The sequence below is a fragment of the Mustela putorius genome, unplaced genomic scaffold (assembly GCF_011764305.1).
Source record: "Mustela putorius furo isolate JIRA1106 unplaced genomic scaffold, ASM1176430v1.1 tig00537299_pilon_pilon_pilon, whole genome shotgun sequence".
NCBI lineage: Eukaryota > Metazoa > Chordata > Mammalia > Carnivora > Mustelidae > Mustela > Mustela putorius.
Window position 1 is genome coordinate 38,444 of NW_025422437.1, and position 12,822 is coordinate 51,265.

Here is a 12,822-nt window from a genome sequence, read left to right on the forward strand (position 1 = left end):
TGCCTTATCAAAGTGAACTTTGATAACCACTGCCTATGCCCTGTCAGGAGGGTAAGTGGGCTTTGCAGCCTCATCATTTCCCTTTCCGCTCCCTGGATGCTGACCAGGGCTAAAGAAGGAATGCCAGTTTAAGCCCTCACAACGTACTGTCAGAAGACTGACCACGCGACTGCTACTTCAGCTCTAATGTGAAGTCCACGGTGCCCAGAACAATCATGAAAACAGCCTCTGCCCTGACCTACCCTTTAGTCACACCACACAGAGACCGTGCATGCTCTCAGAACTTTATTAGGTGGAGATTGGGCAAAGAGAGAAAACCCCTGAAACAGTCGCCCACCTGGTTCAGGACAAATGGAATAGAGGAGCCTTTGCTTGGAGACGTGCTCTCATTGAGGTGAAGGCATATCTTGGATTTTTTTTTTTTTTTTTTTTAAACGGGAGCAGATTGACTGAACATCTCTGAGCACAACTTCAGACGTTTTTTAAAAAATGGTCAGCCAGAGGAAGGCAAGTCTCTTGGGGACAAGACCAGAAGCAGAGGCCTCTGGTCTATATGAAGACAAACAGGTGCTACTTTCATGTTGGGCAGGAAGGATATCACTGCTATTCCCAGATCAAGATTTGGTAGGTGAGGAACATGACAAATGACAAAAGGTCTGTTCCTCAAAGAGAGGGCTAAAGTAATTACACAGGGAAAGAAACTCAAAAAATGGCTTACAAGGGAGTGAGATTAAGTCGTGATTCTTCATTGGTACCTGACCCAGTCCCCAAACTGCCTTGAAGCAGCCCTTCCACACACTGCTCCCAACTGCCCGTGGGGCTGGAAGGCTACAAAGAAGGCCTGAAGGCAGGAATGGGAAAAGGGCTTCTTTGCTACAGTGAGAAGGGGCTCGAATGGGATTGCAGACCTGGCTAAGAGTAGCAGCTGTACCCCTACACCCCAAGACTTCTATCACATTTACAAATACATACATAAATACATTACATACAATAGCGAGTCTGGGAGGCAGGTTCCCCACAGAGGCTCGGCTGACACAGTTACACGTCTCAGGAATTCTAGGAAAGGGCGCTGGGCTCCTAGAAATGGGCTCCGTGTGTTCTCTCCTGCCCAGGGTAAGCCCCGCCCAAGCCCACCCCTCTCTTCAAAGGTTCAGTTTGTCCAGTAGGGAGAGTTGCCGTAGGTGGGCTTGGAGGCTTGCGACTTGGGCTGCAGGGAGCTGGGCTGGCTGCGTTGACCCGCGCCACTCTGAGGAGGAGGAGAGAAGGCTGTAAGGGCTGGAGCAGGACCCCCAGTCCAGGGCAGGGTGGCTGCCTCCATCACGGGGCTCACCTGGGCATCCTGTGGCAGGTGGTGGTGTAGCAGCTGTGAATGAGGCTGCTGGTGGGCAGGCAGGATGTGTAAGAATGGTGGGGGCGCATAACCAGGGGCTGCTCCAGCGGCCAGGGGCCCAGTGGAACCCAAGGCCGAGGGCAGGCCGAACGGTGGAGGAGTCCCTGCGTGAAATCCCTGCTTGTCGAAAGTCTGCAGGATAAAGAGACCATGGTAAGGGCCAGCCTGGGCAGCACCTCCCACCGGCTGACCCATCTACCCGAATCCTCCTTCACCTGAGTCTTGTTGTAGACTGAACCGGTCATGTCAGGTAGGCCGGTGGTGCTTGAGGACACGGACACTCCTAGGAGGGAAAGCAGTTTGTTCCCACGGCCACTGGGCCCAGCTCCAGCCTCCTCCCCACCTCCAGGGGCACTCTGGGGTAGCCTTGCCTGAGAAAGAGTCAGTAGAAGACAACTACTCTGGGCCTCAATCCTGGAAAGGAGGGGCAGACGCTACCTTTGCCAGGCCCAGAACCTGCAGACTTGTTTTGTGCCTGCGATGATCCACCATAGCCACCCTTGGTGTAGTCTCCCGCTGCTGTCCCCTGGGTCAGGTCATCATAACCTAGCATGGCAGGGCACAAGAGGCACGCGTGAGCCAAGCAAGCCTGTCCCACCCGCATCTCTCTGTGCCGGGAGCACCCCTCACCTGTGCTGTAGCTATGCTGGCCGTAACCACCGGCCTGCTGGAAAGGGGTGGTGGGGGTGCTGAGGTTCACACCATGCTGCTTGGCTGAAGCCGGAGGGACCTGGCAGAGCAAGCAGGAGAGGCGTCAGTGCAGGAACAGGGCAGAGGGAGCAGGTCAGGTATCCCCTGGCTTAGTCCTAGGCAGCACAACCACAGAGGACCTGTGTTCAGTAGTGCGACCTGCACTAGCTGTAAAAGCACACGGGAAAGTAGCCTAACACCTCGTGGCCCTGCTTCTAAGTCCCCAGAACTGGAGTAACATCCCCACCCCACCCTGCCAACACTCACAAACATCGTAGGCCCATACTGAAAGGCACTAGGCACGCCTGTGTAGTAGGGGAGGCCAGTGTAGCTGTAGCCAGGGGGCAGCGCAGGATTCAGGAAGGGCTGCTGGGCTGTATGGTGGGCCTGGGACTGGCTCTGCTGCGCCTGAGCCAGTGTGGTGGGGGGTGCAGGGGATGCGGAGTCACCTCGGCCAAACTTTGTGACATCACCTAGGAGAAGAGGAACACTGACTCGAATCACTGCCCCCACCCCACCCTCATCCAACCAGGAAAAAAGCCAGACTGGCTCCTGAAAACAGGAATAGGCTCCTGCAGCTGGCTCAAGAGGTTGCTAGCAGGACTCTCTAAGCCCCTGTGCCGCTGGTTCCAGATGCCTGAGATTAGCTGCAGACCAGTCCCATGCACCACGTCCCAACCCGACTCCTCTCACCCTGAGCAGACTAACCTGAATACGGGTTATTAGCTAGGCTCCCATCTCGGCTGGCCAGGGCTGTGGGCGTGGCAAAGGGAATTCCATAGTAATCCTAGGAGAGACCAGTGAGGCTCAATCAGCAGAATGGCCTCCACCCAGTCCCAGAACAGGCCCAGCAGGCAGCCCAGGCACTCCATGTGATGCCCTGCTCCCAGGACAGGCTGGACTGCAGGGACACAGGCTAACCTCCAGAGGGCAGCACTCAAATTCAAAGTAAACAGTGCCCATTGGAGTTGTGCTATGTGGCAGCCACACAGCGTGCAAGACGCACTGAAAAGACCATCAGCCTTCGCCAGGCAGAGCTACTGGTGGACCAGTCTCATGGGTAATATACGGGTGCAGATGGATGCTGGTAAATGCACAGGTCAAACCAACTCTACTGGCTTTTCCTATGTGACAGATTCTACAGAGCAGATAAGCACCCTGAAAAAGAACCAGCAGGAAAGGGGGTGCCTGAGGGTTTAAAAGCCATTAGAGGAGCAATGTCAAGCAGGCATAGGTCCAAGAGGACCCTAGTTAAGGTCCCAAATTGGCTCCTCACCACCCATGCTGTCATGCCACCACGGATCATGGAGGAGCCAGGGCAAGTGTGGACACTAAGAAACACAAAACTGGAGCTCTGTGGGGAAGGGGAGGCCTGACCAGTCCCTTACTCACCATCCAGGGCTTTGCCAGTACTAGACGCATGGTCCCTCGGCCTCCAGGCCCCATTGGAAGCCTTCCTACTTTTGTTGTGGGCTAACAGTGCCTGGTCACAACCAGACAGGAGCCATCTGGGCTAGGAATGGCACCTCTACCCTCCCTCAGCCTCATTTCCACTTAACCTCCAGGAAACCCATTAGCTTCCTCAGCTCGGAACCCCAGGAGAAGGCAGGACCAGGAAGTCCTGAGGTAGCAAGAACACAACTGCAGACAGGCCTAGAGCAAGCCCAGGAAAAGATACTCTTTCACAGGAAAATCAAAGGCAGGAACTAGGCACAAAAGTACCAGACCCTAATAAATGAACAAAGGGGAAAAATGAACAAAACATATCTCAAAAGGTGGGCTCAGAGGTGATTTCTTCTAAGGCACAAAATGATACAAAGAAAACAAGGCAAGATAACTCCCAGGGCTGGTAACCCACTGAGTCCCTCTTGGGACTCTTGGGACTCAGTCCACCAGGACTCCCCCAGACACTCCAGTGCTGGGGCTTCTAGGTCAGGTGGGTATGAGGTTTCTTCATGATAGTAAGAGGGCCGGGGCCACTTCCAGTTCCTCTTCTGGAAAGCCCTAAGGCTTAGGCATTCCCCAGAAACCCCAAGTTCTGTTGACCACCCTAGCAATGTGCCATCATGTCTTCAACATCCCCTCCTCTGGGTCCTCTGGGGACACCGGCAGCAGTAGTGTGATGATTGCCTGCTGTCAGGGGGAATAGTCACCTAGCCACCCACCTCTGCTGCCTCTGGAAGACTTCAGGAGCTGAGAAGCATTCTCCTGAGAGACAAGGGCTTTGGCCTGCAGGCCCGGGAGGTGGAGGGGATACCTGCAGCTCCCCGAACTACTTTGTGGGCAAGCAGAGAAGGGTGCAGCCAGTGGGAAAGAGTTAAGAAAGGACACCACACTGGGCGGAAAACCTCTCCCTCAGGGAATAGGAAAGATCACATTGTGCAGGCACATTCAAACAGCTCTCTCCTTACCAACGTGACCGATGCCCTAGGCTGCTGAAAATTATCAGGAGTCTGGGAAAGGCCAGACCAAGGAAGGAGGGGCAGGACAACAGCCTGCAGGCCTGTTCAGGTAGGAAGCACACTTCCTTTGGTGCCCTCTCCAGTGCAGGCTTGTCCACGGAGGCCAGGAGGCTCAGCCTGGCAGCAAGGGTTGGATGAAAGCAGCAGCAGTCCTGGCCTCAGAGTGAGGCTGCAGAACCAGGGACTCCCCGGGGCCAGCACACTTGTAAGCAGAGATGGCAGGGCAGATCCACAGGGACCCTTCAAGAGTATCAGCTTGGGTGGGTCACTCAGCTGGGGAGAGACAAGCCATGCTGCTATCACAAGCATCACTGATGGCCACTTCAGAGGCCAAAGACACTGAACAGCACTTCAAAGAACACAAGTTGGAAAAAAAAAAAAAACTCTAGAGTCAGTCAAGCAACCCTATGTCTTACGTCATATGGTTTTTCTTGTTCAGAACGGGGGGAGAGGGGGGTACGGGCAGTAGGGGCATGCCTGAAGGAAGAGAAGGACCCACATGTAGTAGAGGGCACTGCCTCTTGGGACCCCAGGTCCCAATGGTCTCCAAGTTCCCAAGCAGTAAGCACAGGACACTCCTGCCCAGCTACAGTGACATGAGGCCCAACCCCCAAATGCTAGCAGCTTTCTCAACAGGGTAGCAATGAAGGCCTAGGGAGGAAGGACCTGTGAAGAGCCTGAGTCCCCCCATCTCCCACCACATCCCACTCACCACTGGCAGACGTGACTGCAGCATCTGGAGCTCATCATAGCCATAGATCTGCGTGAGGACCAAAAAGGGTGTCAGGGACCATGTACAATCCCTTGGGAAGCCCAGGCCCATGTAGGGGCCTAAACAGGGTTGGGGAGATGGGACATGGGGACTCAGACCATCTGCTGTGAGAAGACACCTTGATGGAGTCCAGATGAGGGAGAAATACCAGGGAAAAGTAGCCCAAGGCCCACCTCACCAGGTCCTGCCAGGTGTCAACCCCTAAGGCCACAAGAGTCAGGCAGCCAGAAGCCATACACTGTGCACTCACCGGATAGGCAGGAAGCAATCCTCCGGGGCCCACGAGGTACTGGTTGTGAAGCAGGGGAGGTACTCCCTGGGGCAGGTTAGGGGGTGCTTTGCCTGTGAAAGCAAAAATCAAACAAGCAGTGATGCCACCACAAAGAGCGCAAGGTCGCAGCTACTGTTGGGGAGTGGGCCCTGAGCTCACAGTCACAGTACTGCCCCACATGGGGCCACCACCAAGAGAGGAGGGCAGCAGCTGAGAGACACAGAAGGCTGTGCCAGGAAGTAGAGGAGACAAAGCATGTGACACCACATTCAGGCTCTTTCCACATCAGAGGGTTCATTGCCCAGACAGAAACACCACCCCTCACCCACTCCTATCAATACAGCACTGAGCAAACCTAAACATAAGGAACAATCTGCCTCCTCAGAACAGAAACTAAGGCTGGGCGGTGCCAGCAGAGGGGGACAGGCTGTGTCCAAGGCAGCTTTCAGCAGCTTCTACTAAGCCACAGTTTGCTTGGTCCACAAAGACTGCCCAAGTCTTGCTGATGGACCATCAGTCCTCCAGAAGGAGCCCAAGAGAGCTGTTCCATGGTCCATTCATGTCACCAGGCCATCTCAGCTCCAGAGAGGAAGACAGCAGAAAAGACAGGGGACCTACAAGCACAAAGGCTACCCAGGAATCTTGCCCAGGGGAAGCCCACCCAGAAGACTGGTTTCCTTCATCCCCACATCATTGCTGGAAGGACTGGGACTCAAGAAGTCAGTGGAACAAAGAGGACCAGGGAGCAATGGCAGGGCTGGAGGGAGACCAGGATGCTCCTATGCTTGTAGCTACCCAGCATGCCCTGCAGCCACCTCTAGGCATCCTCCCTGGGAAACCAAGCATCACCTTCTGGGGCGGGGAATAGATAGGCAAGGTCTGGGGAGCACACACCTGAGGTCACCAAGGGCGTGGCCCTGGCACTGCTGCTGGGGGCACTCACAGTGGCCCCGCCCAGACAGAGGCTGTTCACTGTGTTCATGCTGCTCGGCAGGCTGAGCCCTGAGGACGTGGCACCCGAGGCAGAGGTTGCTGCCGTTGAAAAGGTGGCTGAGGACTGAAGGGAAGGGGTGCTCTCCACACTGGCATGCTGGCAAAACAGAAAAGCGAGGACACATGGATCTGGTAGCAAAAAACAAGAGCGCAAGAGGACCGGTCTGGCATCTGGGTCTGCACTCTGAAGACCGTTTTTGAGGGGCTCTCTGCTGCTCACACTGCAGCTAGATGAGGCCATCAGGACACAACTCATAAGCTGAGTATCACATAATTAAAGCTGAGCTTTACTGACCAACACCCTCCTACTAAGAATCGTTGCTCAAGATCTGCTATCTGAAATAAGGTACAGATACCCCACATAAACCTTAGGTCATATGTGAACACAGAATGTGTTCGGAATGTGAGGTGAGAATCCACCTCACAGAAGAGCAAGCAGTCTCAGGAGAGTCAATCATGGCACCACAAGCAGCCTGGCCCAAGTCACAGCCTTCTGAGAACAGCTGCCTTCTACTAGGCTTCCTAACTATTCTGATATGGAAATCACAGGGGGCCCAGAGAGGCCTTTGCTCCAGAACCTGGTAGGCCATCAGGACCTACCTAAAAGGGCATGGCCTGCGTCTCTGCCTGTTCAACATGATCCACCTAGGGAGGAAGGGTGAAACCCAACAAAAGATCTAAGGAGTTCCAGGAATCCTGCCCAGGTGTTCAATTCCAGGGAGGAACAAGGTACCAAAAAGCACTTCAAAGGCTCAGGGGTAGGTGAAAGAGATGCACCTGGTTGGGCAACAAGGCCCAAAGAGGGAAGAAAAGGCTCTGTGAGGCTGAGACCAGCCTTCAAACCAGAGCATGTACAGAACAAAGCAGTCTAGAAACTCCTGGAGAAGCCTCAGGAACAGGAAGCCCCAGGAGAAGGGGGACAATCATGTACCCTATCTTGCACCACACACACAGCTCTGTGTAGGTCCCAGCCTCACAGACTATGCCACCCAGGTCAGCTGAGCACAGACCTTAGGGTCCTGCCATCCAGAATCAGTACAAGGTGAAGACAGGCAAAACCGTCATCTCCTGGGGCACCCCAGGACTCTGCTCCCTTGGCCTAGACTGACAGAAGCTGGGTGAGGAGAGCCCCAAGGACAGAGGGAGGCTAGGCCAGCCTGTCCCAGCACCCACTCCACATTCCTCTGCATAGAGCCAGGCTGACCACCTGCTACAGAATCAGGAACAGATCTGACACTGTGCCTACATGTCACTAGTCGTACAACTTTTCAACTCTTTTAACCACAGGACAAAAAATTATTATTCCCCAGTCTGGGGGAAGGGGGAATCCACAAGAGCAGCTAACTAGAAAATTAGTTCCTGACTTGCTGAAAGGAACTCAAAGTCATCCAGTAAGCCTCTCCTACCTCCAAATGAACCTGACAGGGCTCCTGTCCCTGTTCCTCACCTCCCGATCTGTGAGGGCGGCGAGGGGCTGGCCTAACTGATCTCTACTTCATTTAAACAGCTCAGGCAGCTGCTCCGATGGGGCAGTGGAACCAGCTCTGCAAAAAGGGCACCAACCCTTCCACAACGACACAAAGGACAGGAGAAAACATGGAGATTTCCTTCATAAACTTCAAGGGGGAAAGAACTAATTATGACAGAGGACGAAAAGACTGATGTATCTGACTATACAAAAGTCAAAAATAAAATGACAAACCTGAGCAAAGTATCTGCACCTCCCATCACAAACGGCTACTTTCTAGTCTCCTGAATACGGACTGCCTAGAAAGAGACACCAAGGACCTGACAGAAAAATGAATATGAAGAACTCATTGAAAAGGAAATTTAATGGCTTTCTAATATATATATATATATATATATATATATATATTTATATATATATAAAAGATGTTCAATCTCATTCAATAAAACACTGTACTGACAGGTCATTTTTCAATTAACACATGGGCAACATAAAAATTTCTGACAACACAATCTCAGGAGGCAGTGCGGAAACAGTCCATCTCCTTCTTTGCCAGTGGGAGGTAAAGAGGTTTAGTATCACTGTGCAGTGACTGCAATTCTGCAATTTGTATAAAACGTCAAATGGCTGGGGATTCAACCTCCAGGACTGCCCCTGCAGACAAAGCAAGGTAGAAAGTTATCAAATGTAACAATGTTTATTGTATTCCAGACAGAAAATGGCCCTGCAGCTCCATTAGTGAAAGAGCGATTTACTAATGTGATGTAGTAGAGCTATGGGAAAAGAAGACAGAATCTATGTTTTAGCACAGAAATATCTCAGAACTGTTACATGGGGGGAAATGCTGAAGGACACTATCTAGGGAACAGTCCCATATATGTTACAGGGGAAATAAATGAAAGCAAAGGGCAAGAGGCAGTGGGAAAGTGACTGTGTATGCATTTCCTAGTTTACAGATTAAAAAAAAACTCCAGTGGATCAAGAAAATAATAGGAAGGGGTAGAACCCAAGCAGACGTGATAGAGAAAAACACTTCAGTATCTATCTCTTCATACTTTTCATTACTGAATCTTTTAACTGTATTAGCAATGCAGCAATTCTGGCACATGGCAAGGTCTGGGACTCCCTGGATGAGGCTTTATTCTGGCTGGGGCATTTTGGGACACGGAAAGCGGCACACCCATGTGAACAAGAACACAGACTCCAACACACCAGGGCCCCGGGACCGGGGGCCAACTCTCCACACTCCGGACGGCGACCAGCTACAGTTCCCACCCACCAACAGCAGGCACAGGCACGGGACCAGGCACTTACTCCACGGGCAGAGGCATCCATCTGTGCTCTGCTATAAAGATGGTGATCTACGTATTTTATGACAAAGAATTATGTACAAGATGTCACTAGGAAAACGGGAGTTTGAAACCCACAATGTTAGCCACATCCTGATGGAAGGAGAGAGCTGACTCTGCCATGACTCCATTCTGTAGCAAATGACCTCTTCTTCAGAGAACACAAAATTCCCCCAAATTTCTAACCTCTCCTATTGATCTATACCTGAAACTTCTTTCCCTGCTTCTGGATCGATCTCTTATTATCTGTTCTTGGTACCTGTCTGCCTACCTTTACACTCAGGGCCCCCTAGTCTGAGTGAAGCACCCTGCTACCACCCTGCCTCTTCACCATCTCACCACGTCCGTTCCTCCGCCCACCACAAGCTACAAAGACCACCACTGAAACTGTGTCCATCTCCACACCTGGAGAAGCCACACTGCAGTAACCATCTCTTTAGCACACGGGGACACTTGCCAACTTAGGACTTCTAGGTTTGCCTCTCCACTATCAACCTTCCCACAATCTGCCTCTGAGCTGGGGAGGATGGTCTCCGATGGCACGAAGGAGGAGAATACCTGAATACCAGAATACCTGATGCCGTGACAAGGAAAGTCTGTATGACCACACACCGCAATGCAGTTACACGGACTAAAGGGGCGAAGAGCTAGGGAGGCTCAGAGAGAGATGTGCATGTACATGTGGCCGGAGACAGCTAGTCCTCACCCAAGTTCTCCCTTTTCCCTCCCAACATTCTCTCTACAACGGCCTTCCCAGAGGAACAAAAGATAACCTAGAACAACGCCCTTGATTCAACTTGACTTCTGGTGGAGCATAAGCTCAAGTTAGCAATGAGCCTACTTTGCTCTAAAAAGCTTGACATTACCTCAATGCGACCAACCCAAGAGTAGTTTCAAAAGGTTCCTCTAACTGGGGCGCCTGGGTTGCTCAGTGGGTTAAGCCTCTGCCTTCGGCTCAGGTCATAATCTCAAGGTCCTAGGACTGAGTCCCGCATGGGCTCTCTGCCCAGCAAGGCGCCGGCTACCCCTTTTTCTCTCTCTGCTTGCCTCTCTGCCTATTTGTGATCTCTCTCTCTGTCAAATAAATAAATAAAAATCTTAAAAAAAAAAAAAAAAAAAAAAAAAAAAAGGCTCCTCTAATGGACAGGAAGCTCAGTGAACGCTCAGGAACAAATCTAGCCCCCGACAGCCCTGCCTATCATAGATCAACTCTAGAGAAGCAATTCTTCCACTGAAGTACCAGTTCAGGAAGCAAGAAGTTGGCCCTGGTACCTAGGAAAACCAACAGCTCAAACCACAAACCTAGACTGAGATAATACACCTGAGGAAGCTGAGGTTATCTTAGATACTCAAAACCCAAAAACCAAAGCCCTACCAACAGAGGACTAAGCTCCAAGCTCACTGAGTGGGGTGGGAGATGACAGGACAGAGAAGACACTTACTGTGTGTGCTGTGCTGGAGGAGAGCGCTGCATGTGCAGAGGAGAGGCTGCTCTGATGGCTGGAGAGTGAACTAGAAAACAAAAAAGAGCACCAAGTGTCCACCCCACCAAGTCACCCCACAGCAGAGGCCCCATGTCCAGATGGGCTAGATATAAGTTTGACCCATCCCCCCAAGGGGAGCCCTGGCTTCACACACATCACTCATCATCACCTTAGGCCCAGACCAGCTGTTGGGATGTTGAGAAATGATCTAAAGGGTCATTCATCATGAGGATCTGGGACAGCATGGCCTGGGACACCTCCAGAGCCAGCTTCAGCCAATTAAAAACACTCGCTCTTTAGACTGTAAAAAGTGAACAGGACTGCACTAAGAACACTGCCAGCCACGGAGACACCATTCAATCTGTGTGTGAGGGAAGAAAGTTCCCGTTCAAACCTCCACCCCCCATACCAGAGCCAAAGGCTGACTTCCCTTCAAATCCAGAATTCAAATCAAAGGCTTTTATTCCTGGCTTGGCGGGGGTGGGGCACGGCAGAGAGGTATATCCTACTCCAAGATACAGGATGAGGATCAAACAAAATCCACTGTCCTACACCCTGTTCTAATAATTCAACCTCTAAAGCCAGAACAAGAACAAGTAGACCTGTTCAAAAATCAAACACAATTCTCACTTCGCGTTGCAGTGACTTGAGCCCAGAGCTCAGAGGCCAGGCTCAGGGCACACTCCTGAGGGGTCCAAGAAGAGCAGCAGCAGTGACTGCTGGCCCCACTCCATTCCCAAGGGCCCCAGGGGCCTGCGACAGCAGGGACATTTCAAGTAGGCAAGTTTTACACATCTAGTGGTTCTGAGACCAGGCCCAGCCAAAGCCTATGCCCTGCCGCATTATTGCTAAAGACCAGGCCACCATGGTGGGGGCAACGAGAGGGTTTTGTTCATTGCCGCTGCTTTCTGTAAGGGTTCAGAACTTCGCCCCACTATGCCTCTCTTTTTGGGTCCATATTTTCTCCATACCTGCTAAGCTGAGAGAGGGGGCTGCTGGACAGGTCACCAGGCTGGGACATGGAGGGCAAAGTGGCAGTGTGCTGGGACGCGGAGGGCAGAAGCGGAGTGCAGGAAGTGGTGCTGGGCAGGGAGCCCACAGATGGGAGGGTGGAAGGAGGGTCTGTTGTCTTTGGAGCTGGAACGGATGAAGTAGCTGTAAAAAACAGACTGGTTAAGCTCCAGACCCAATCCTAAGTACCTAAAATATACTCAGTGCCTTGTGACACCTCAGGATCAACTTGAGAAACATAAATTATATTCCCCAGGGGATAGCATTTTCTGTCCAATACAACTAATAAAAATGACATGTTAAGGTAAGACAAACAGGACTTGGCCAAGAGTAAGAAGAAATGATACCTTTATAACCAACCCTAAACTGTTCTGTAATGTTTACATCTCCTAACTAAAGGAACCCAACTCTGAGCTGCACTAGAAAGGGCAAGAGGCTCTGAGACGAACACACAGGATTAGAATGCGAGGCAAACTTATCTCAAAAGGCACAAGGGATAGTAGAGGTCTGGTAGGCAAGACCATCAAAAGGGATACGTCTTTGCTTCTATCAAGTCAGTATGAAATCAGGCTGACCTGGGAAAGCGCACAGCCAGTTTAGGGCAAATGGGGGTTGAGAGCACAGGGTACATACAGTGTGGGGTGTTACAGATGCTTACAAGCCACTGTCAACAGTCACTTTCACATGCATGCACAGTGAGCACTTCCTTGAACAAACAAAACCCTCAGGACACACAGAGGAGCTTATTTGGCTTCCAGAAGATCATAAATATGATCAATCCTAGCTGTAGAAAAGACTCAGTTTTAGTTCTATCCACACATATAACTCACATATGTGCTTGGATATAAAGCATCATTGTCTTTCCCAGTTAGGAAGAACAGTAACCCTCTACCCACCCACAGGACTCGTTGGGAACCCAATGGAAAACATGC

General features: G+C 51.6%; 1 protein-coding gene and 1 non-coding gene across 7 annotated transcripts in view; both read right to left on the reverse strand.

Moving 5' to 3' along the window:
- Positions 1-270: 270 nt before the first annotated feature.
- Positions 271-12,822, reverse strand: part of LOC123390308 (ubiquitin-associated protein 2-like) — a 29,180-nt gene continuing 16,628 nt past the window's right edge. Inside the window, exons 7-17 of one of the 6 annotated variants that reach the window (XM_045074015.1) lie at positions 11,851-12,034; positions 10,838-10,907; positions 6,480-6,675; positions 5,565-5,656; positions 5,255-5,302; positions 2,789-2,867; positions 2,348-2,553; positions 2,021-2,120; positions 1,606-1,673; positions 1,331-1,522; positions 271-1,246 (exon numbers count right to left, since the gene is read on the reverse strand). In XM_045074015.1, the coding sequence (XP_044929950.1) occupies positions 1,151-1,246; positions 1,331-1,522; positions 1,606-1,673; positions 2,021-2,120; positions 2,348-2,553; positions 2,789-2,867; positions 5,255-5,302; positions 5,565-5,656; positions 6,480-6,675; positions 10,838-10,907; positions 11,851-12,034 (1,331 nt within the window). In that variant the 3' untranslated portion in view covers positions 271-1,150. Of the gene's footprint in view, positions 1,247-1,330; positions 1,523-1,605; positions 1,674-1,761; positions 1,937-2,020; positions 2,121-2,347; positions 2,554-2,788; positions 2,868-5,254; positions 5,303-5,564; positions 5,657-6,479; positions 6,676-8,280; positions 8,367-10,837; positions 10,908-11,850; positions 12,035-12,822 lie in introns of those variants that run through there. The other 5 variants (XM_045074017.1, XM_045074016.1, XR_006604908.1 and 2 more) reach the window with 5 other exon arrangements.
- Positions 12,677-12,758, reverse strand: LOC123390313. The gene has a single exon (XR_006604914.1). It is a non-coding gene; the product is annotated as a small nucleolar RNA SNORD121A (small nucleolar RNA).